At 40.4% G+C, this 26,169-nt stretch overlaps 1 protein-coding gene across 1 annotated transcript in view; it reads right to left on the bottom strand.

Annotated features, from left to right (window-relative positions):
* Positions 1-26,169, bottom strand: part of NOSTRIN (nitric oxide synthase trafficking) — a 59,364-nt gene that overhangs the window by 7,067 nt on the left and 26,128 nt on the right. Inside the window, exons 6-12 of the mRNA XM_063112397.1 lie at positions 23,897-23,959; positions 20,565-20,663; positions 13,750-13,875; positions 6,332-6,430; positions 6,110-6,235; positions 2,179-2,287; positions 1,185-1,273 (exon numbers count right to left, since the gene is read on the bottom strand). Of these exons, the coding sequence (XP_062968467.1) occupies positions 1,185-1,273; positions 2,179-2,287; positions 6,110-6,235; positions 6,332-6,430; positions 13,750-13,875; positions 20,565-20,663; positions 23,897-23,959 (711 nt within the window). The remainder of the gene's footprint in view (positions 1-1,184; positions 1,274-2,178; positions 2,288-6,109; positions 6,236-6,331; positions 6,431-13,749; positions 13,876-20,564; positions 20,664-23,896; positions 23,960-26,169) is intronic.

Below are 26,169 nucleotides of genomic sequence, written 5' to 3'. Positions count from 1 at the left end.
AAAGTGTTAGGTTTGTTTTTGTAACAGCATTGCCCATAAAGGAAACCTATACTAAAAAATAGATCAGCTCTACCAGGCTGCATCTGTCTTTCACCAAGGAACAATTGAAATTTCCAGTGTGGGCAGAATGATTAGGTACCTGCTTTCACAAGAGAGTTACGCTACATGCAAGATAAAGAAAGCTGGCCTAGATTCTTGTGTCCTTCCAAGCATTGTTAAAAATTTTCTCTCTTCCTAAATTCTTCTCAGATTAACCTGAGTCCACTTCTGATCACTCTAATCACAGCTGAAACCTGTATCTTGCACACACGGGTAATACCTGTTTGTTTTTATTCCTATATAAAATTCATGGGTCTTTTGCTAACTGCTCTCTGAATGTGGGTTCCTCCAAAGCAGCCCAAATGTCCATCCCTACAAATATCTGTGGGGCTGCTGGAGTCCAGGCTGTCCACGAGAAGACAGGAGGTTCTCTCCTGCCCATCTTTGACCATCTCTGACCCCCCCCACCCCCCACAAAGAACCTCGCCTCTAAAGTTGCTCTGTTTCCTCAGAAGCTTTTGCCTTACACCCCAGACCACCCTCTTCCTTCTGTGCGGCCACATCTTTCCTTCTCCTCTTATTCTCCGGGGACCCTGATGTCAGCCAAGGGAATAATGGAAAACAGTATCTTAACATAGGTTACTAGTTTTTGAGCTCCTACTCTGAGCACTGTGCTGGCATTTTCTAAACAATATTTCATCCTCAGAAATACCCTATGAGGTAGATACCAATAACCCCATTTTACAGATGAGAAAACTAAAGTTGTCCCAGGTCCCTGTAAATGGCAGACCTGTATCCAAATACAGGCCTTTCTGAATGCAGACCCTGTCTTTTTGGTCTCTTTTCCTAACTGGGTTAAAGAGCACATGGTTTCCAGACTCTTAAGAAGTAACTATTTTGGAGAATTCAAATTAGACAGAATTCTTTTTCTAGGAGGACATTAAAGCAAACATTTCTAGGTAGTTGGAATTTTCCAGATCCCTCTAACTACTTATGAAGGAGCAGACCCTGTAAGTGCTTGGCTAGATTGTTCTACATCATGAGAAAGGAAAAGCAAACAGAGGTCAAATGGGCCAGAAAACAAGTAGCCTAGAAATAACCCTTTCATCACTAAATCTAGGAAACTGCACTCTGCAAGTATTTACCTCGTCCACTGATGCTGCTGTGTCTTTCTGGCTCTTTGCGTCCGAGAAGGAGGAGTTGCTGGAGTATGCATTAAGCGTTTGTTCCAGGCCTGAAAATGAAATCATGCTCTCGGTCACCTTTCATCCTGTCCTGGTGAGAGAGCAGGAAGTCACCACCTTCAAAGGGAGCCTGAACCCAGAAGTGAAGCCAGCAGGGCTTTCTAAAGGGATGGGGAATTTCTGTATGTAGTTGTTACTAAATTTTACTTGAATGAATAATGATAAATGAACTGACCTTTATTTAATAAAATTTGAGAGATGCTGGTGCTTAAAGTATCTTGATTGTTATTTTCAAATTGAGATTTTGAATTCCTTTTGGTTGACCCCATTCCAGCAATTCCTAACATTTACTCAGTGTTAGGTTCTTCATTACAGTATTTACCTCACTAAGTAGTTTCTACCTTGGATTTCCTACCCGGCATGAGTTACTGTGGTGCACACAGAACCAGCTGTACATATCAGAACCTTGAGCGGGGAGTCAATCATTCATGTCATCTGCGTTGCTTTAGAGCAGCTTCACATCCTGCAATCCCTGCCTTCTAAGTACAAAATTTAACTTGAATGATGATAATAATTTGAATAGTTTTGAAAGCTAGTTAAAAAACAAACAAACAAATACCTCAAAGCCCTGTGCACAGGAGGTTTATCATGTTTTAAACTAAATTAATTGTCTCTCATTTTAGCTAATTTCAGAAACACAGTAAAATGCTATGTCCGAAAATAGTTACATAGTACTTATATAGCTCTCACAAATAGACTGAAATATTTTCCTTTTTTTTGCTCTCTTTTCTTCTTTTTTATTTTTCTTTATTCACCCAGCTTAGGTTTGATATATGGCTCTTCAAATGAGGTGATCCCTGCCCAGTCAGCAAAAGCAGATTAATTCTGACTCCAAATGAAAACTCTGAGTATAATCCTTTCCCTAATCAAACCATCTGAAAAGATGATTACACACCTTCCTTTTCTCTCAAGGCTTTTTCAATGTCTCTTTGCAGTCTCAACAATTTTGGTTTTATTAAGGACTTTCGTCTCTCTTTATCCACTGCATTGTTAGGATCTTCTTCCTTTAGAAAAAAAAAATGAATGTTTAATAACTTAAGGGGAAAACAATGAGAGTTGCTACTCCCAGTGTTACTGAGAATGACTGCATTTAATCATAACTTTATGAAAAAAAGTAAAAAAATAAAAGCAGGATAATCTTTGGTTTTGCACACATTGTTCTACCTGTTCTAGACCAGATTAACATGAAAGCATCTCCTTGTCCACAACCTGTAAGTACATGGCTGAGCACTTTCTTTAATAGAACAAATTATTCCTGGAAGATGATTCTTACTATAGTCATTTCAGTTTCTTGACAAATGAATCTATTTGTTGGATACTTATTACTCCTTATTTATCTTTATTCAAGGTAGAGTCCTTTAATGATCAAATATGATATCATGTATGTGCCTTGGGCTAGAACTGCCTCAGGAATGGAACAAATGTTGAGTTCTATGTTGGCTTGATATTGGGAAACTGTGAGCTAAAACATATATGCTCTACCCAAAATGGGTTTATGACTTACTTAGGCCTTGAAGCTTAACATTAGGAGAACTAGCAACACAAGGCCACATGCATTCATTCATAAATGGTGCAGACACCAAGAGTTGGGGTGGCTTAAAGCTTCAAGGAGGCAAGAAGACTTGGCTAGGATTTTTCAGTCAAGTGGAAGGAGGGCAAAGGGCACTCCAGGCAGGAGACGTGGTGCAACCAAAAGGCAGAGGGAGGACTGTTGGAAGTATATCAGAAACAATAAATAGACCAGCTTCTTGGGCAAAATAGTGGGGAAAAAAGTTGTCTAGGCAGATGAGGCCAGATTTAGGGCCGAAGTAGAAATTTTATCATATGCTGTGAGGAATCATTAATGATGTTTGAACTTTCCCATGCATTATTCCAAGGGTTGAATGAAAAAAAAATTAGGATGGTGGGGTTGAGGTGGGGAAGTGGTTGAATATGAGTGTAGCAGAGAGACAGAAACCTCTGGAGAAAGAGGGGAAACTAATGACTAGAGATAAAAGCAGAGGAGGTAGGCTGCTCTGACGAGGAAGGAGAAAAACCAGGATCCTGAATGCTGGTGGAGAGATTAGCTTTCGATAGATCATCATGAGGCGTGAGGACTTACAGTGAAGGGACTGAATAGCCTCTATAAAAATATAATACTGTATATAGCTAAAAATATTTTATTTACATATTGTGCATTATGCATTATAAAATGTTCTGTATATTATTACATGCAATTCTTACAACTCTGAGGTTGGTTTTATTTTCCGCATTTTACCTGTGACACAGAGAAATAAAAGAAGTCCCAAGTCAATACCGGCTAGCAAATGTTTACTCCTGCAACCCAACTACTTTGACCCCAAATTCTCTACCAGTCTTTCACCTGTCTGCCAATAGCAGAGGCTCAAGCCAATGTCACAGCTCCAGGTGAGCTCTGACTAAACTGCTGGGATGTCTAGCTCCAACTCTAAGTCCTTCCTTGGTGGAGGAATCCAAATGATACTCTAGCTCCCCTACCAGTCCGAAACTTCACTTGGCTTGTTTGTGGACACCAAATTGTTTCAACATGTCCTTCTAGGAATAGATTGCTCCTGGATCAATTTGAGGATGGGGTATATTACCATTTGTTAGCTTTCTTAAATTCAGCCTTCTCTTCCAAAGCTTTGTTAGGAAGAAGGTCAGTACTGGAGAACGCATATAAAAATATAGATACAATCTTTTGAATATGGCATTTACAGTAACCTTACAAATATTTTCACACTGGTCACCAGCCCTCCAGTTTGTGTATTCAGATTGTTTTCCTGTCTTACCGTGGTCCATGTAAATTTCATAGCAATGGATAAAAGCCAGTCTACACTCTTTGCCAATGACTATAAATTCAGACACTGGGGCACTTTGCTTTAAAAATATTGAGAAAATCCTATTCACTCATTTTGAGACAGAGTCCTTTCTCTTAGACAACAGATATGTGATGGTTAGTTCTGATGCACTGAAGTTTCATAGGAATCAAAAATTCCCATCAGCATGTCAATTAAAGATAAATCATCGTGGCTGCTTCCTTTCATTTCAATAGAACCCTAGACAAATTTTTAAGGAGAATGACAATTATTTGGTTATTTGATAGGGACATTTTAATAATCCTTTGTAAGAAAGTAGTAGATATATTTTATTGTACATTTTCCCATCCCAGGGCTCACCTACACTATTTGGAAGCAAAAAAAGAAAAATATTTTCCCCAATGTAATCAAATATTCCTTTCCACTCCCATCTCTACCTTTGTTTCTGCTTTGAGCAAACACTGCTATCGCTAACATACTTCGCCTTTGCCAGGGTAGGAAGAAAAGACTCAATTAAATAAATAGCTGGCCACTTGCTACTGCCTGGAGGGGGGAGAGAGGGAAAGCTGGTCAGGATTCACTGCTGTGCCTGATCTAACTACCTCTCCCTTTTCCCCTTATCTCTTTCCCTGAGTAGGATCCGGGGATTATGGCTTCAGCTGTACTTTTAATCCAATAGGAGGACATGACCAGTGGGCTGCTTCTACATATCACAGAGGGATGAGACTCCTGCAATCGGAAGCTTGAAGGTCTAAATAAAATAGAGCAGAGGGCCAGGGAAGAGCTATCAGGAATTCTTTCTGCAGATTTTGGTAATTAATGATCAGCTCTTAGAACACTACAGTTATGACTAACAAGAGGGGAACAGAGGCCAACATCTTTGAGGCATGACCCAAGAGAACAAAGAATTTACCCCAAGGCAGCAAAGAGGAAAGATACCTGGGCTCTGACTAGGGACGCTAATCAGTTTTCAGCAAGGAAGATCATTCCATAGTAGAATCACCAAAATGCCCTTCAAATAAGCCTCAGGTAATTTGGGTCAAGTATTTCAAGGGAAGGGACCCTGAAAATGCTGATAATGATTCCTACCTCCTGGAACTCATGCCTTTGTGTAATCTCCTCCCTTTGAGCACTGGCTGCACTTTTTTTTTTTTTTTTTTTTGGTAACTGGCCAGTACAGGGATCTGTATTCTTGACCTTGGTGTTCTAACACTATGCCCTAACAAACTGAGCTAACCAGCCAGCCCAGGGCTGCACTCACTGACTTGTTTCTAACAAATAGAAGATGGTGAGATGTCACTCTGAGATTAGCTTATAAAAGACTTTCATTCCTTCTTGGGCACTCTGTCTCTGTCTCTCTTGGAACACTTGTTCTGGGGGAAGCAGCCTGCCATGTTGTGAGTCATGGAGTGACCCACTTGGCAAGGAAATGCTGTCTCCACCCCACAGCCGGCCAGGTCTGCCAACAACCACAGGAGTGAGTTTGGAAACTGGTCTCCTCTCAGGAAAGTCTTGAGGTGTATGTGGCCCCGGCTGACACCTGGACTGCAGCCTTGTGATGACTCAGAGGTACCCGCTAAGCCATGCCTGAATTTCTGATCCACACACACTGTGAGATAGTACATGTTTGTTTTAAGCCATTAAGTTTGGAGGGTAATTTGTTACACAGCAATTTGTGTAGTTAACACAAGCACTATGTGATATACTGTGATTATTTATAGGTCATGAAACATGTCTGCCTGGCATTACTCTTACAAAAGACTGAAAATGAAGATTCTGTCCAAAACCCTGCTTGACTTTCTTTCCTTCTAGAGAATACCCAAGACATGTTTCCATTGCCCAGTTTGCAAATTACATGCTTTGGTTTTTATTTATATGGACTATAAAAGAAAAATTTGCTTTTACAAAACAAGATGTTTCCTTTACAGTTGCTTTCAATTTTTTCAGAGTGAGTCCTTCAACATGACTAAGACTCCCCATTAGTGAAACTTCCTTCCATTCCATACTTACAAAGTAATCGGTTAATAGGAACTCGGATTTGTTTTCTGTAGATGAAATGGCAGTTTCTTCCACGAGAGCCTGGATATCTTTTTCGACATCAACCTTGCTGATGGCACAGTGAATCTGTGTGTGACACTGCAATGCCAAGGAAAGCAGAACAAGGTTGCTGAAGAAACGTTCCCTTCAATTCTTACCATGCACACCAGAAACGGAGAAGCTTTCACTACTCACTGTGCTCAGGGTTTGGCCAAAAAGAGAAATATGTTGGCTGTACTGGTTTAAGTTATTGCATAAAACTTGAATTCTTTCCTTCTCCAGCTCTAGGATGCTCTGAAAAAGATGAAAAATGAGAAGATCAGCCAGTTGTTATGCAAACCTGAAATCAGCCATCAGACACTGACACACCTGAAGACAGCCTGAGCAAACTGTCATAATTTGTCATAATTTGTCTCCTGACCACATTATAGCCAAATGGCAGTGGACGGAGATTTCCAGAAGAGGAATGTGACTTGGTGTCTGTCGTGTTATCCTCTTTAAGACTAATTTAACTCACACACTTTCCCCAGGCTCTTTTGCCCCAAAAGGCATATAGGCAGATGCTGTGCATTATCTGACAATCACAAAGGAGGGGGAGAAAAGGAAGCATTTAAGAAGCATCCACTCATTCTAGAGAAAGAGAGGATAGCCCAGTGAAACCCACGTCTGTGTCCTGAAAATGCACGTAGACACTAAATATTTTTAGAATCATGTATAGTGCATACAAGGCATTATGCTAGTCGCTGCAGGGGCAAAGGGGATGAGACACATGTTCTCTGTTTAAGGATATTTGACAAGAGCAGAGTCCCAAAGTCTGCTCAATGCGTAATCCTGGCCTAAAATTAAGCCTGGGGGTCAAAGCCCACTGTTTGAAGGTGGGAAAATAGCCTCCTCATTCTGTGTGGGATGACCAAAACTTTACTATTAGACTTGCATGCCTTTTAGCTAGGAAAAATAAATAAGGACATGAGGGGTGTAACATCTGCCTTGTTAGCTACTAACATTTTAGGAAAAGTTATTAGATTCTTGCCACTTGAGTTGTTGGCTAGTGGTTTTTAGAGAGTGGGAGATTTCAGCAGTGAGGCATCGATGGAGAAGCCCAGGTCAGGTGGAGTATGCAGGGGGACTCCTGGGCCATGTGGGGCAGCATGAGGTTGCTGGGTATGTGCCCAGAGGACTGGGCTTCAACAGAGGTGGCAGGTATCCAAGACCAAACTCTCCATGTAAGGACATTTATCCTTTAATCCAGAGAAGGCCAGGTTGGTTGCTCTCGTACCCACCCATCTCCTCCATCCCACAAAGTAAAGAGCACTTAGCAAGAATCTTTCATGAAGGAGGCTTTGGACAAACTAGTGGGAAATGCTACCACAGGGAGGGAGAAGGATGGATATGTCTCAGGGCCTCTGGTAGGGCAAGGGCAGTGGGGGCAGAGAGAGTCACAAGGGTGCTGGGTTCTCCCGTCCTGCCTCTCAGCACACCCGCAGGGGCCCACTGCCTGCTCCAGGATGGTGTTCCTCCTCGTCTTTGTGTTATCACATCTGTGGCAGATAGTATATTTTTAAATGTTTTAAATATTTTTAAATTATGGTAAAATTTATATGACATAAAATGTACCATTTTAACCATAAGTGTACAGTTCAGTGTCATTAAGCACGTTCCCTTTATTATGCAACCATCTCCATCATCCATCTCCAGAACTTTCTTCATCTTGCAAAACCGAAACTCTGTACCCATGAAACAATAACTCCCCATTTCTCTTTCCCCTCAGTCCCTGGCAACCACCATCCTACTTTCTGTCTCTATGAATCTAACTATTCTAGGTACCTCATGTAAGAGGAAGCATGCGGTATTTGTCCTTTGTGTCTGGCTTATTTCACTTAACATAATGTCTTCAAGGCTCATCTATGTTACAGCATGTGCCAGAATTTCCTTCCTTTTTAAGGCTGAATAATATTCCATTGTATGTATATATCACATTTTGTTTATTGGTATAAACTTATTTTAACACTGCTTTTAAGTGCGGGTAGTAAAAGTCTCAGGCAGTAATTGTGAATGTCTGTGCTAATCACATGCAGATCTAGATTTTTTTTGTCATTTTTGTGACCGGCCGCACCGCGCTCAGCCAGGGAGCGCACCGGCCATCCTTATATAGGATCCGAACCGCGGCAGGAGCACTGCTGCGCTCCCAGCGCCGCACTCTCCCGAGTGCACCACGGGGTCAGCCCGCAGGTCTAAATTTTGTGCCGTGTGTACTGACATTTGGATCAGAAGCCTGTAGCTGTGCCCCCATGGCCACCTGCCTAGCTGTGTCAGAAGCTCCACAATTTCTGTAAGTCAATGGGAGCCGAATACCTTTGTTTCTGCTGGTGGCCTCCTGAGTCCTTTTCCAAAGTCACAGGCACCAGCCATTTGAATGTGGCCATGTGCCCTTCTGTTTCCCAGATAAAGGATTAAAGACACAGAAGATTAAAGCCTATCAAACATATTACCTCTTCAAAGGGCAAAATCTATATGCCTCATAAGAAAAATGTAAATAATTTCTGCTCACTTGTTCGGCCCTCATATAGGACCATCTGCAAAAAGAAAAAGTCTTTTAAAAAGATCTAGAGATCAGCTGTTCTAGTTTGGCACTATGAGCAAAGGACAGGGGAGAAAATTAAAGCCAGGTTTTAGCAGATATTGCATCCCTCGCAGGCAGCTGTTTCTTTATTTTGACAAGTGCTGAACCACCAGCATCCATCTGAGACTAGAACAGCCAGTGTCCCTTGGTGGAGATGATAATGTTTAACAGATTTTAATTACATTTTAGGGAAATCATTAAAATGATCTATGTGTGCTCATGAAAACAGGCGGAAATAAATTCCACTGTTAAGAGGGGAAAATCTATATCTCATTTAATGAATTATTGCTTTCCATTTTATTGTTCTTCTTGTATAAAATAGGCAATAGAGAAGCAAGATACTCTGCAGGACCTCAAACTGTCCTCTTGTGCTTTCACAATAGCTCACAGGAAGAAAGTGTGGTCAGAGAGCTATCAAGAAACAGCAGATTTAGAGCTTGTCGGGGGCCCAGGCATGGCCATAATTCACGCTCTTCATTCTTTTCAGTTCCTGCTGTCCTGGCCTTCGGATTTGTGCTACAGAAGGAGTGTGGAGGGAATTCGTTTTCATTTAAATTGTTTTCATAAAACTGAGAAAAGAACACCATGTTCTTTCTAGAGCAGGGACTCTCAAAATTTAGAATGTCAAGGGCAGGCTGGTTAGCTCACTTGGTTAGAGCACAGCCTTGTGACACCAAGGTCATGGGTTTGGATCCCAGTACTGCCAGCTGCCTAAATAAATAAATAAATAAAAATAAAAAAATGAAGGGCTAGCCAGTTACTTTAGTGGCCAACCATCAAAAAAAAAAAAAAAAAAAAAAAAAAAGCCAAGAAAGCACCTGAATTGCTACCTAAAATCATTCAGAGTTTCTGATTCACCAGGTCTAGGGAGGCACTCAGGAATCTGAATTTTAATAAGCAGCCCAGGTACTTTGAGACATCATCTTAGGGCCACAAAAGGTCATGAGTAAATACATTTTAAAATCATTCGTAATTCTTCCACCCAGAGACAACTGCTATTAACATTCTGAAGTATTTCAGTCTAGGTATGTATGTATATACGATTTTAACTTCTAGTTGTCTATGAAATTATTCAAACTTGACACCTGTTTTTTTCACTTAACTTTGTACATGAGCAGTTTCCCATGCCATTAATCTCCAAAAACACCATTTTAATTACTTCTTAACAGTCCTTCGTGTAGGTATGTATTGATTCATTTAATCTTCCCTTTAGTGTTGGCCATTTGGGTTGTTTCCTCCCTTTTACTTTTAATGTATTTTGAACAGAAATCTGTGTCTTATTTTTCATCTACTTCCCAAGATACATTTATAGAAAGGAAATTACCTTTTTCAGTAGGGCTTCTAGGAGAAAACTGAGCCCTAAAGTCCTAAGGTGTCCTTTGTAACATTACCATCTGTCTGCATCTAGAGTGGTGCTCGTCAAGCACCATCCCTGGGAGAACTGAGAAAACAGTCATCAGATCACTTTCTGTGTTCTGTGGTGCAGATGAGGAACACTGGCTGAGAAAGGGAACATTTTTAAAGATCTTGATACATATTGCAAATTGCTTTCTAAAATAATTCCTTGGGTAAGTACTTTCAGCACCAAGCATTTGATTCTTGGTAATTCTTGGTAGTGTGGCATTATTTATAGATTATTTCTTGTGTGTGTGTGTGTGTGTGTGTGTGTGTGACTGGCCAAAATGGTGATCCAAACCCTTGACCATGGTGTTATAACACCACACTCTAACCAAATGAGCTAACCCACCAGCTAATATAGATTATTTCTATCAACTAAATAGTTTCTTCTTGGAAGGTAGGAAATGTGGCTAAAACATAGTATGATTAAGAAGTATATACGATTAATTTTTGCATGTGGCTTGTGGAATTGGTTTTATTACTTAATAGCCACAGTTGAGACTTTATAATATTTCTCACAGTATCTAGTAAACTGTCTTGAACACAGTTCAATGAGTGTTCTCTGAAAGAATTTGTAAATCCAACCTGTAGAGAAGGAAGGAGCAAGAGGACACCTCAGAGAACCCTAACATGAATTCTTGTATTCAACTTTTGCATAAGAATGGTGAGAGAATAGAGGAAAAAAAGAAGCTGAGTTTGTCCCATTTCCATCTCTCGCATTTATCATAAAATTCCCCTTTAATTCAATTTAGCCTGCTTTTGTTATATGTGTTCATGAATCTAGCATTTAATGCTTGAATTTGTAAACATTCAAAAGATATAGAATGCATAGAGTCATATGTGAGTCAATGACCGGGTGGTATAGACTAAGTACATACAAGCCAAGGAAACACAAAGTAGGCATCGTTATTGGGAGTCAGGGAGAAGCAAAGATGGCTCGAGAGAGGCGTCTCAAGTCAGGTCTAACGGGCTTGGGCTGGCATTCAGGAGGCAGAAGAGAGCTCACTGGAAGGTGGGGTAAGAGGAGCTGTGTGAACTGAAAAGGAGTGGGAGTGAAAGACTGGTGACCTCCAGCACAGTGGGGAGCAAAATCCAGGATTCCCGAGGGATGAGAGGAAATGCTACTCTTCCTCAAAGACATGATGACTTTGAATAGATACCCCATGTGACCTGGATTCTAATAAAAGAAAATTAAATTTAAAAAACCTGGTCTTAAATATTTTTAAAGCTGAATTTGAAAAGAGGTCTTCTGAAATATAAATGTATGAATAGTTTGTCACCATCAGGAAGACTTTGTAAGGAAAGAAGATAATTTCCATACTTTTCAATATAAAAATTGGGACGGCTGAAAAGAGGGTGGAGGGGGAAGGTATAGCAGAAGCTTTACAGGAGAAAAGGAAACTGAGATCAAGGAAGGGGAGACCTAGTAAGAGGCTCTGATAACGGGCACACCACTAGCGACACCTGACATGTACCGAAAGCCCGCCAGATGTCAGCTAGTCCAGGAGAGAACACTGACCTCCCGCTGCTGGGACACAGGGAGAGGGGCGACGAGGATGGACACACTGAGGCTAAATATTTTTCTCACAGCCTTTGAAGGGAGCAGGAAGGTGGAGTGGGAGCAGCAATGTCTCTCCCATCTCCTGCCGGGGCCATCCGAGGAAGCCAGCCCCGGTGGTGAGTCCCAGGAGGTGAGACAAGACCAGAGCACAGGTTGGAGAGCCACGCTTCAAACGGGTGCACTTGGAATTAAGTCCCCGGCCTTTTCCCATCACCTTCACCTAAAACCTATCCAGCAGGGGGAGTCCCAGGGTCCTGTGTTCAAAAGTGTAAAGACAGGTTTCTTCTCCTTTCTTCCTCCCTCTGAGTTTCCATCTCTCCTTTCACTTCCCCTGTCTTCTCTAACCCTGCATCTCTCCTACCCTGAAAGGCTGAACTGCAGATTTAAATACAGCCCTTGGGTTTGGGCCTCCCGCATACCCTCCCTCTCCCAGTTCTTACTGAATCTTGAAACCATCTTGGGCAATTTCATCTCTCTAGCCTCAATTTCCTCAACTATAAATTGGAAATAAAATTATTACCTTCCTGATAATGTTGTCATGAATACAGAATATAATGTGTATGAACGTACTTAGCACAGTGCCTGGCTGCACCCAGCACCAAGCACGCGTTACATGGTGGCCATTAGGTCACTTCTTCCCATTGTATGTACCTGCTGTAAACATTTTTTTTTTTAAACTTACAACACATGAAAAAAAAATAAAACAAAAATAGTCATGTTCTTATCATTCAGAATCAACGATTGTTTAATTTGGTCATACTTATGTTGACTTAATAATAGACAACTAAGCTACTAGTATACAGCTGAAGTAAGTTTTGAGCCTGGGCTTGTAGCATCCCTTGGCCAGGGGCTGTCCACAAGCTGTGTAACTGTATGGGGCAGCTCTGGTGTACTCCGTTCCCCCACCCATCATAGATCCAGTCTATATGTATATGTTACAAACACACACATATAAATTCAGTAGAGTTTGGGTGTGGGTTTAAAAAAAATGTTAATTTACATAGATAGCATAAATGGTGTATTTATTTCCTTCAACTCATATTTTTGAGGTTAATTCATGTTTAAATATGGTTTTAATTTCTTATTGCCATATATTAGTCCATTTTCCAAATTAGAGCACATTTTAAGAGCAATTCTTCTATTGATGGGTATAAAGATAGTGTACAATTTTTTCTCACCAGGCAGTTATAAACAATTCTGCAATCAAAATTCTTGTGCATCACTCTTGGAGTACAGGAGTAAATTTTTCTAAAGAAAAATATACCGTAAACAGTATATGCCTAAAACTGCTGTGTTGTGAGTATACGAACATTTCACTTTGACCAGATACCATTAATTTATTCCCACTAGAAGGGTACAAGAATTCTTGCTTCCTAACATCCTTGCCAACACTTGATATTATCACTTTCTAATTTTTGAGAAATGATGGAATGTCTTTTCATACGTTTATTGGTATTTTGTGATTTGCTTGTTCACATCTTTTGCCTATTTTTATTAGGTGATTTGCCACAATGCCTTCTTTATGTGTTTATTGTTGCTACTAAGGTGTGCACATTTCAAGAATTGAGGTGATACTGGCCAGATGCCAAAAAAATAAAGAAAAAAGAGTTGAGATGGTACTTTAGTCATTGCTATATCTCCAGTGCCCAACACAACACCTGACCTACAAAGGAACTTCCTAAGTGATCACTGTATAAATCAGCTCTCATGCCTAAGAGTCATTTCCGAGTACCCAATATCTAAGCCTTAACTTACTTTTACTTTGTCAGTACTTTTTGAAGTTAGCTGAGTGCTCTGGTGTCCAGTGAGAATTTGGAGCAGAAACTCTGGCCAATGATACCCATAAATTTTCACTGGTAATTGTATCCATGGAGAAACTGAAGCAAGATGAAACGTAGTTTTTCTATAGTCACAATGTGAGTGAAGGTCACAGCTACGACAGAGACCAGGTCTTGTAACTGCAGATCTGACCTCCATTTTCAAAGTTACGCAAAACTCCATGGAAAAAAGAAACAATGTGAATGCACAACTTACCTGGTAGCAGTTTTCTAGTGTGTTTTCCCATTTCAATCTTGTAGAATAGCCCTCCATATTTTTTTGGTAGTAATTTTCATCTTCTTTTTCCAACTTCTCAGTTGATTTTTTCAGTTTATTGAGGAGCTAAAGTAAAACATTAGTGTTACATATTCATTAACACATTTATGAAAGCCCTTTGTAATTCTGAAGAAAGAATTATATGTGGTCAAGTGATATGTTTCTGACCTTTTAGTTAGCATCATAAACAGTAACTATAGATGACAAAACCAAAGACTTTTTTTCAGAAAAAAGGGATGGCAGAGCCAGAAGGAAACCTAAGGGCCTTTTGGTATGACTCCCTCCATTTAACATACGAAGAAACTGAGGCCCTTAAGTATGAAGTGATTTGTGTACATTCATCAAATCTAGAAGACCCAATGACAGTGCATTTGAGAATGGACCGGGAAGGTCAAGGATCTGCAGCGGACTGTAATCTATATTTAAACCTACAGTCTTACTTGGTAAATCTTTAGGCTCCTGCATTTCTTGCCAGGACAGGTAGAGACTTGTGGAATCATATAATTTTCAGAACTAATTTTTAAAATGGGCCTGGCTACCATCCTGTCCGCAATCTCACTTTTACTATAAAAACCCAACAGTAGAGCATCGTAATGAGACTTCCAGGATTACAGTCCTGGCTCTGGCTGCAGACACATGACAACATTCATGAGCCACAGTTTTTCCATCTCTTTGATGGGGATAATGGTGGCCCCTGCTGCACTGGGTGGCTTTGAAGATTGGAGCAGGTGAAGCACGGGAGGCATCTGGCACACTGCACACACCTGGGATAGCCCTCAAAGATTAGTGATCACAATTATCATCGGGGAAAAGCCTGAGATCCAAACCAATGTTCACTGCAAGTTATGGACATCCAGACAGGTGGTTCCTGTTGCCCTGCTCCCCAGTGATCTGCTCCTTCACAAAGAGCACCCCCCCACCTTTGACAATCACCAAAATTTGCCATTCTGATTGTTAAGTCTTCTGGAAAATCACAGTAATACAAAACTCCCTGGCAGGGTTGCTAAAGTTGATTCTCAAGATGCAGGGACAGGTAATTTCACACCTCTGAGAAATGAGGAAGTTCAATTACATGAATGAATCTCAAACTTTAGTATGCCTAGGAATGACCAAGAGTGCTTCCAAAATTGCAAGTTCTAGGGTCCTCCTGATTACAGTAGCTCTGTAATGGATTGGGAAATCTGAATTTTAACTACGTCCTTAGTTGATTCTGCTGCAAATGGTCCTCAATCCACTCTTTAAGGAACATCAAGGAACCCCTCCCCCATTTATGCAGTTTAGAAGTTTCAAGGACAGAGACAAAGGCTTTTTAAGATGGGCCCTTTTTATGTTTAAGGACATTTAGACTAACATTACAGTCCTGAAGAACATTCATCCAAAATGCTGAATATTAATATCAGTCACTTTATTATTTGAATTGATATGCTATTCAACTGTTCCTGGGCTCAATGTATGACCTGCAGAGGGCACATTTGGTTTTGTATATCAAGTGTAATGAAACACTATCTGTAGAAACATGAGCTTGTGAATTTTAACCTGATAACAATACAGTGAAAGGATTCGAAGAGTGCTATGGTTATACTTTGCTAAATCATTGTCCTTCGATTCTTATTGAGAATATTCAGACTCCCAGGAATGAGGACTGTGTCATTTCTGGACCACCACTCACATTCATCAGCCTATGCTACACAGCTGTTGACTAAAAGCTCAACAAATTTACAACAAATTGTCCCAAACAGATATAAAAGAATGTAGGCTCATATTCTTATTTAAGGAACTTCTCAGAAACCTTTACTAAAATTTATCAAAGATTCAATTTTTTTTTTTTTTTTTTTAAAAGATGACCGGTAAGGGGATCTTAACACTTGACTTGGTGTTATCAGCACCACACTCTCCCGAGTGAGCCACGGGCCAGCCCCAAAGATTTAATTCTGCCCCCCTCCCGCCCCCTGCTTTCTTTGTCTTGGAACAAACATCTCATTCATTTACTCACCAAATGTTGATTGAGTGCCTACAATGTGTCATGTGCAAGGCTTTGGGAGTAGAAAAGGGAACCAGATAGGTTACTGATGGATCTTGGACATGACCGGCGCCATTGTGCACACAATAAGCACAACATAGCTGCCGGCCTTGTCTCCCACTCCACCACAAACCCCCTTCCCCCTTCCCTTTACGAGAAGCCTCCTGACTTCTGCAAAACACAAACCCTTTTGCTTCCTCAAGGGCACAGTTCTCCACCTTAGTCGCGTAGCTTCTGCATTAGCATAATGCCCCTCCTTGATTGTATCAGTCCATATAAGCTCTCCCACCCCCCACATCTGGTGCTGTCCTCCATTTTGAGGGCTGCCCCAAGCTGCCCTCCACTTTGAGTGCAGCCCGGCAGATTCTGTTCCTTTAATAAAGCTTGATCAGCACCCGGCATCTCGGCTCACTTTCTTTCAGCTACCTCTCTAGTCCGGGACCCATACAGGCCATTACGATCCTGTGTGCTAGATCCCAGGATGACAGAAGTACATATGTATCACTGGGGCACCAAGACAGGCACCTAATCTAGCCTTGGATTTAAAATGGCATTTAAGCTATAACTTAGCTCATAGTGGGTCCTCAAAAAAAAAAAAAAAATTGCCCCCATATATAAACCTAAAATGAAAGTAAGAATTGTTGAGGCAAAAATAGCATGACATGATATAGAAAAATTTTTTCAGTGAAGTTGGACGCCACGGTTTGGGAGGGAGACTAGCAAGAGATGACATTGAAGAGCTAGGCATGGATCAAGTCAGGCACAGTCTTAAGGGCTACGAAAAGGAGTTTGTACTTTATTCTGAGGTCACTGGGGAGCCTTTGACAGCTTTTAAAAGGAGACTGATATGTTCAGATTCAAGTTTTAGAAAAGTGAGCTTGGCTTGTTCATGGGGAATAGATAGGAACAGGCAACACCGGAAGCAAGGAGACCAGTGTATTAGTTACTGTAAACCTGGCAAGACATGATGGTGGCCCAGGACGGAGGAGAAAGATATACGTAACAAGTATGATATAAGTGACAAGTTCGAGGAGTATTTGGTTTAGGAGGTAGACCCGGGAGGACACAGTGAGTGCTGACATTCAAAGACATAGAGAACACAGGAATAAGGAATCTCTTCAGTAGAGAAAAACTGTCTGATTTAGATACTAAGTTTGAGTCATCAGAAAACAGTTTAGAGAGTGGTTTGGGCTGGAGATAGAAATTTGGGTATTGTCAGCACAGATACAGTAGTTGAATCCTTAAGAATATATTTATTATCTATTATTTTTTGAGTAGCTGATATTGAGAGTACTGTGCTGAACACTGGAGATAAAATGGTGAATAAAAGAGAGTCAGGCCCCAGAGAAATCCTCAGAAACAGCAACATATAAAAGGTCAGGCAGAAAAAGGATTCCATGAGTCTATGATAAGATTTCCAGAAAAGTAGGAGGAAAACCAAAAGCATGAGTTGTTACTAAAGTTAAAAGAAGAGAATGTTTCTAGAAAGGGGAAATAAACAATGCTTAATACTTCCAAGAAGCTAAATAAGGTAAGAACTGGAAAGTACCTATTGGCTTTAGCAACAAGCAGGACATTGTTTTCAATGGCAAGAACATTCTTCGTGGAATGGTGGGGAAAGCTTGATTCGGGTGGTTTGCAGAGTGAACAGGAGTTGAGCAAGTGGACACAGAGCACAGACAGCCCTTTCAGTAAATCTTATTGTAAAAAGAAGGAGAGATGATAATATCTGGAGAGGAACAGGAAACACCATAAAAAAGTGTCTCCCTAACTCCCTACTCTCCCAAGATAAGGGGTGCAAGGAACTGAACGTTTGTGTCCCCTCCAAATTCATATGTTGAAATCCTAACCCCCAATGTGATAGTATCAGGGAGTGGGGCCTTCGGGAGGTGATTAGGTCATAAGGGTGGAGGTTTCACAAATGAGATTAGTGCCCTTATAAAAGAGACCCCAGAGAGCCCCCTGCCCTCTTTCTGCTACGTGAGGACACAACAAACAATTGCCAGTCTGCAATCTGAAGGGGGGCCTCACCAGAACCCGACCATGCTGGCTCCCTAATCCCAGATTTCCAGTCTCCAGAATTGTGAAAAATAAATGTCTATCGATTAAGCCACCCAGTTTACAGTCCTTGGTTATAGCAGCCTGAACTAAGACGGGCGACTTGAGAAGGCTGATGGGCGGGAAATTAGAGAGGAGTTGTCCAAGACACAGGAGAGAGCGGGATAATCAAGAGGGGGCCTCTTGACTGGAGGCCCAATGAATGGATCAGAGCACGGGATGAAGAATTGGCCTCTCTGTTGCAGATAAGCAGCTCTGCTGACTTCTGATTTACTCTGTGAGGTGGGAGGCAAGAAAGTCTGACTGGAGTGGGGGGACAGAGGTGCAAGGAGAATGGGAGTTTGATCAGCTGGTGAGAACAAGGACTGCTGCACAGGAAAGCAGGAAGAATTGCTCAGCAGCACAGAACACTGGCTCAGGTTGAAGAACATGGGTGCTTCTATGCGAGATGAGAAATGAATGCCACCTTAGATGTTCAGCTTTAGGGCCTCCAAAACTGCCAGATTAAGCACTGTGGATGGCATGCATCTGTGATGTAATGACAGCCAAGGAGCCAAGGCTATGGTTGCACGGCCAGCTGAAGGAGGGAAGGGAGGACTGTGGACTTTGCCCTCCCAGGGAAGAAGCTAACAAGGGTAGGAAGAAGCAATTCACCACTTAGCTGTGCGTGCTTTTTTCTGTTATTGCTTGACATCAGTAAAGATTAGCTTCTAATGAGAGCTCAGAATGCAGGTTCTGGAAGTTAGTGTCTCACCGTCTTGTGGGTTGTCTTCCTCCCAATACTGATTGTGAGCATTTCAAACTGTGCCGACTGACATGTGAAGACATAACCTTATAAAATCTTGCTAACAGTGATGTTAAGTTTTTCAACTAATAGTTTCTTCAGACAAAATGATAGAGCTACTTGCAGTGACAATCTTCCTTTTAAGAATGTTTGGGTTTGCTGTGATGCTGGCTGCACTTTCTTAGGAGGACTCCAGCTTTTGAAGGAGATATTGACTATTGCAAAGATTTCCGATCTGGAACACATAACACAAGAGGTGTGCAAGATAATCTATTGGGGTGTAGGCAGAAAATACTCGAACTTATTCCTGCACCCCAATATTATTTGTGTTCATTTTTGCCTAAGAACACAGTTTATCAAACTTACTACTTTTTAGTATGTGAGTCGACATTGGTGCTTACATATGGACAGTTGTGGATTCTGAAGTGGCCTGAGGAAGAGTGGGGGTCCTCCAACAGGAGAAGCTGCTGTGGACCCTCACAAGTGTATGCATTTCCAGCATCTTGGAGCATGTGGCCATTGGCAGGTGCCTGGATCGTGCAGGTTTACAAATTTATTATCTAGCTCCAATTAGGTTAATGTACACAAAATGCACAAATACCTTTAAAAGATTTTTACCGAAAACCTGTGGATTGATGTTACTACTAACAATATAAACATGAGGAAGCCACACACACACACACACAAATGTCAGAGCTGATGCTTTCTCCTGTGCCTAGTTATGAGCACATCATCACCCACATGAAAAGGCAAAAAAAAAAAAAAAAAAAAAGGGATGATCTAGTAAGATGTGACAAGAAATTGATGAAAAAATTTAAAATTATCAAGAGGACTATTAGAAATATGAATTGATATTTACTGTAGTGAAGGCTGAACCTTGCTCCAAGTGTATGTTTTGCCTGGTAACATTACTTCATGATTACATAAGACATCATGATTCTAATCATGCCAAATATTATTTCATCCTTATCTCATCCGACAATCACTTCTACTTTCTTACATTTTATAATGTTCATAACATATTAGTTTAATACATAAATTACTATGTATAGCATACAACATATAAAAAGTATATGTATTTTTTACTTATTTGGGGTGGGAGCTGATAGATTTTTTTTGTTTTTTTATTAATAGGGTTCCCTTTCAAAAAATTGGGACACCATTGGTTCATTGTCATCTGTTAATAATATTTAAACAAAATATATGTGGCCTGGAATGATATGGAATCCCTTCTCATGCTCTACCAAGCTGCAGCTCTGCAGAGACCCCACACAGAGGAAGGAATCAGCCTGTTCTCTTATGCTCATAGGTAAGGGCAGGACGTCCATCCCTATGGAATGATTGCTCAATAAGCCAGTAAGGTGCAGATGCTTATATACCTCTCTTCATAGGGAAAGGGGAGATGGGGTGTATGGGAGTAAACTTTTTTAAGGAGAACTCAATGGGCTTGAAAAATATACAATGGCCTGGGACAAAGCCCATTTGGCCCACGGAGCAGGCAGTGACTGGTAAATTATTCTCTTCAAAATACTGAATGGGACCAAAATAGAAGACAATGATCTGTGGCAAAAGTCTGTCCAGGTGTGTTAACAGACTCCAGTCTTTCTTCCTGTGATAAGAGCTAAGTTAATGAAAACTCAGGGAAGGGACCAGAGGTAACTGTCTTTTTAGGCAGGTCCAGACTTTAGACAGATAAGGGAACAGTTTTATCCTGTGCTTTGGAGAGAGACAGAGGACTGGGGGAAGGTGGGGGGCAGGGGGAAGTCAGAGAGACCTCAAGGCTGCTTCTTACTTTTTTCACATTTTAAAGACTGCTTCTTTAATTCCAGCATGTCAAAGCACTACATTTTGGGGTAACAGCCTCTGAGCCCCAACCCTGCCACGACAGCTTACCTTCCGCTTTTGCTTCTCAGTCACGGATTGCTTGGAGCTTTCTACAAGATGGAAAAGTGCTTCATGCTTCTTGGTACTCATCATTAATTTCTTCTTGGCCTAGAGTCAGAAACAAACAAGAAAAAAAGGATCAGAAACTGATATCAGGAGAAAACCTCTTCTGTTTTGGAACAAGGTGTGTTCATGTGCTAGCTTTAATAATAGTGTATTATTATTTATCTCTTCATTCCTGTCCTCCCTTCAAAATCTACCTAAAATATCACAGCAGCTAGCACTTTGTCCTGAGAACCTCTGTATATATATTTTTATTATATTGGGTACACCGAAGAGGGTTATACATTTTGCAAAATCACAGACGGCTGGCAAGCCTCCAAAACAGTGTTCTAGCTGGCATAATGGCTTTACCACCAGAAACGTCACAATAAACACGGAGGACTGCCAGCATCATTCTTTTAAATCAACCTGGGCCACAACTGAGGTTGTTTTAAGATGTTCTCTTAAAACTTGCAGCAAGAAAGGAACTCTCATACATTGTTGGTGGGACTGCAAAATGGTGCAGCCTCTATGGAAAATGGCATGGAGGTTCCTCAAACAATTGCAGATAGATCTACCATACGACCCAGCTATCCCACTGCTGGGAATATACCCAGAGGAATGGAAATCATCAAGTCGAAGGTATACCTGTTCCCCAATGTTCATCGCAGCACTCTTTACAATAGCCAAGAGTTGGAACCAGCCCAAATGTCCATCATCAGATGAGTGGATACGGAAAATGTGGTACATCTACACAATGGAATACTACTCAGCTATAAAAACGAATGAAATACTGCCATTTGCAACAACATGGATGGACCTCGAGAGAATTATATTAAGTGAAACGAGTCAGGCACAGAAAGAGAAATACCACATGTTCTCACTTATTGGTGGGAGCTAAAAATTAATATATAAATTCACACACACACACACACACACACACACACACACACACACACACACACACACACACACACACACACACACACACACAAAAAAAAAAAAAACCGGGGCGGGGGGGAGAAGATATAACAACCACAATTACTTGAAGTTAATACGACAAGCAAACAGAGGGGACATTGGTGAGGGGGGGGAGGGAGGAGGGAGGGAGGTTTTGGTGATGGGCAACAATAATCAGCCACAATGTATATCGACAAAATAAAATTAAAAAAAATAAAAAATTTAAAAAAACAAAACAAAAAACTTGCAGCAAGGATGAAAATTTTGCTCCATCTGCCTGGCATCTTTTGTGAAATGCCCTGCATTTGCTGAGGACGGAGGAGAGGGAAGAGGTGGAAAGTCTCCCTACCCTGCTCATGCCTGAAACCTCGGAGTGGATTATAACTCACATGGCCATTTTCTATTCCGCACAGCTGAATTTGGCTGAAGATGGTGCTCCAGAAATAAAGTAATCAAGTGGAGTTTGACTTGAGTTGGATTCAATCTGTTCAGGAACTCAGCTGATTGAAAGGTTATTTGGCTTTTTACCTCAAAGTTGCAAGGAGTGTAAAACAAAATAATGAAGGGGAAAAGTTCAGGGTTCTCTTTTCTTGGGCTTTTTTTATGTTGGGAATCAGAGGCAAAGCCTTCTGCCTTCCTCTAAACGTGGGAAGGCTCTACAAAGGGGAATTAAAGGATCCGAAGCTCATGGCCCTGTTTCTCCACCTTCATTCAGTGGCGTGCCTGCTGATAAATGAGCATGTGAGGCAAGATTTGCTACTTTAAGGCTTTTCATTTGTGTCTCCCAAATAGACTGCACTTCATCACAAACATGCTGAATCCCTTGCCTTGTAACTGCAGAGAAAATTATTATAGCTCGAGAATTGTATGTTCTCTAATGTCTCTGCCACTCTTAATAAAAAAGAAAATCGTTCTACTTAGAAAAAATGAATTGGTGGAAACTGGGAAATAATAAAAGATGTTTTTTGTTCTTGGAAGTAATTGTAACTTCCGAGCAATGTTTCTGGCTTTCGGTTCATCGTATTGAGTTTCCTGTGAAAGCTAAGTATTGAAAGAAAATTGATTTTTTAAAAACAAATTCTTTTTATGAAACCTCATAAAATCAATAGCAAAACTAAAAACAAATGATGGATACTTTTTCTGAGACTTTTAAATATTTATTATAAAAATGATTCTCATGAGCATCCTTTTACCAGGAAAGCCACTATGGGCATCAAAATCCATTTTTCTCAAACATTTCTTACTAATGTCCTTGATCCTATGGAGTCCTCTGTTTCAGCAGAAGCTTCAGAAGCAACGCTGAGGCCACCTGTTTCTGAGGGCATCTCTGGTTATTTGGCACTAGTGGCTGTTTCCTCACAAAGGCTCTCTTTGGGCACTAACACTTTGGAGATGAAAGAAGAAAATTTCAACTCTTGCAGCACAAGTCTTCTCAAAGGGGTTCACTGAGTTTCCTTAGCAGATTCTGTGGCTTCTAGTCCTTTCTACTTGAAATGAATTCCTCCTATACTAGATTGTTCTAGAATAATCTTTTTACTTATGGATTCCATCTGTTATTTTCTCTGCTTATAATGATATGCTCTAGCTTCTCATACCACAACATAATTTCTCTCTTTAGAGTTCATTCACTAGTTCCTGCACATATGTTAACTAGCCAATTAAATTTTAAATTACTTGAAAACAAGGATTGTGTCTTAGTATAGTGTTGTGCACAAAAAGTGAACCATACATGCTTATGGAATTGATATATGCATTCCCCTTTACGTATCACTACTTACCCCTCACTGTGCCCCTCTCGCTAGTGAGGTAAAGATCACTAACACTGTTATACAAATGAAAAAACAAAACTCAGCTGGTGTTGTCACTTGCCCTAAGTTGCAAATTATACAGAGAGCCAGTCAGTGTAGTGCAATGGTTTACATAGTACAGTGTAAAGAGCAGTGATCCCAGAATCCAACGACTTGAAATAACCATTGGTTCAACCATTAACCAGTTTTGTAACCTGTTTTTCAGTTTCCCCATCTGTAAAATGGGACAATGCAAGGCCACATATCACACTGGGTTGTTGTAATGACTAAATGTATAAATATACAGCATTTGGCATATAATCAATGCTATGCAAGTGTCAGCTATAAATAATAACCATATTTAGATCCATGTTCTTCTATTGTCTTAGTTGAAGGATATATCTTATGTAATAACTCAGGTGAGGAAACATTTTTGTTTTCAGTTAGCACTTAGAAGTGCTAACACTAAATCACATCATAATATTTGTGCAAAAACAAAAAGCTTTAATTCTAAAAACTAAGTTTAAAAAAATGGTATTTGTGGATACTTGCCTTAATTTGCTGATTCCAGTTGCTAATAACAAGATTTGCTGTCTTTTCCACTTCATTATCAAGCTATGGAACAGAAAAAAAAGGAAAAAGAATGTTTTACTTTCTTCTAGTTTAGTCACTGTTGTAGACAACACTGTTGTGTCAACCCCCCCTTCAATTCATAGGTTGAAACCTATTCTCCAAGTGTTATGGTATTTGGAAGTGGGGACTTTGGGAAGTGATTAGCTCATGACAGTGAAGCCCTTGTGAATGGGATTAGTGCCTTTATAAAGGAGGACCTAGGAGCTCCCTGCCCCTCCACCACGTGAGGACAGAGTGAGAAGATGGCATCTAAGAAGCAGGAAGTGTGCTCTCGCCAGACACCGAATCTACTGCTGCCTTGATCTTGGACTTCCCAGCCTCCAGAACTGTGAAAAATACATTTCTGTTATTTATAAGCCACCCAGTTTATGGTATTTTGCATCCTGAACAGACTAAGACAGTCACAGTGCTGGCTTATTAATTCTGGCACAATCATGATCACAATTCGTGGGAATTTCAAAATCCTACACTGGACATATTTCTTGAGGAAAGTAGCAGAACTGTATTATACCTGTGTCAAGTATCTCTTGACAGGAACTTGGTAATATAATTATTTCTAATCTACAGCAATGTAAGAAGCACATACATATGCATAGTCAAGTGGAGGAGGCCCTTGCACAGGTTGGTAATACTGCTGGTCCCGTCACAGCCTCTTCAGCATCAATCCATGCGGCAAAAACTTCAACACCATGACATGGGTACAGCTCTAGTAGTGCTAGTTTTACTTAGTGTCTCTATTTCTCTGAAGTGAATATTGCTTTAATTTCAAAGAGTTTGAATTCCTAATTATGATAAATTTTTCCCCTACTTTTAAACAGCTAAAAGAGCAGTAATAATAATGATGAAGATTGATGTAGGCAACCCCCCAGGGAGATAAGATGTAAATTACATAGAATCTTCTCCTGGACCACAGACCCGATAGAACAGCCATTTTTCAACCACTCTGAAATCTTGCAAGCACTGAACTTTTTCTCCCCCATTTGGTTAAATTTCGAGTAGTCATGTGCTGCACAATGACTTTGCAGTTGATGATGGACCACATATATGAAGGTGGTCCCATTAGATTATAATGGAGCTGAAAAATTCCTATCACTTGTCATAATGTCATAGCACAATTACTTTTTAAATATAAATTTAGTGTAGCCTAAGTGTACAGTGTTTATAAAGTCTACAGTAGTGCACAGTAATGTCCTCGACCTTCACATTCACTCACCACTCACTCACTAGCTCACCCAGAGCAACTTACAGTCCTGCAAAATCCATTCATGGTAAGTGCCCTATACAGGTGTGCCATTTTTTATCTTTTGTACCATATTTTTACTGTACTTTTTAAATTTGTAGATAGATTTAGATACACAAATGCTTACAGTTGTGTTACAATTGCCTACAGTATTCAGTACAGTAACATGCTGTACAGGTTTGTAGCCTAGGAACTATAGTCTAGACCACACAGCCTAGATGTGTAGTAGAATATGCCATCTAGGAGTGTGTAAGTACACAATATGATGTTTGCATGTGATGAAATCACCTAACAACACATTTCTCAGAACATATCCGTGTCATTAAGTGACTCATGACTGTGTATAATTTATTGTAACAAATACAGTGAAAATAATTTCATGCACTATGCTACTTTTGACTCTGCAGGTGGCTGGAATGAGGAATAATTTCATTTTAAAAATAAAATCTAATATTTTACCTTTTGTGAGAGAGTGCGACAGGGTCATGGGGTGCGGTGGGTAGGGACAATGCTGAAAAGATTATAAATGGCAGTTGGGGGGGGTCATGACATCAGTTATCTAAAACACCGTGATAAATTATCATAGCATTCTGCCTAATTTATGGTAAATACTAAAGAAATGTTAGTAATTATATTATTTTGTGGTATGAAAAATATTTTATAATTAATGTGATATAGACTAGTGTTTGTTTTTTATTGTTGGTTTGCAATGGCAGAAGATTATTTGGCTTTCTAGTAATGTCTACAAATCTCTACCCATTACCCTGCCCCTAAATAGAACATCCATTTTGGTAAAGCACAGGTATGCACACACAAACATCAATTCCACTTCCCGACTCAGTTTCATGAGTTCAAATAAAAATTTTCTATCATTTCTCTTCCATCAGAGCTCTTACAAATCCCCTCAGCCTCCTGACTTAGCTACTGTTAGGGCCTGCTTCATAGGGCCAGG

The sequence above is a fragment of the Cynocephalus volans genome, chromosome 1 (genome assembly GCF_027409185.1).
Source record: "Cynocephalus volans isolate mCynVol1 chromosome 1, mCynVol1.pri, whole genome shotgun sequence".
In the NCBI taxonomy this organism is placed as follows: Eukaryota; Metazoa; Chordata; class Mammalia; order Dermoptera; family Cynocephalidae; genus Cynocephalus; species Cynocephalus volans.
This window is presented reverse-complemented; position numbering and strand designations above follow the sequence as displayed.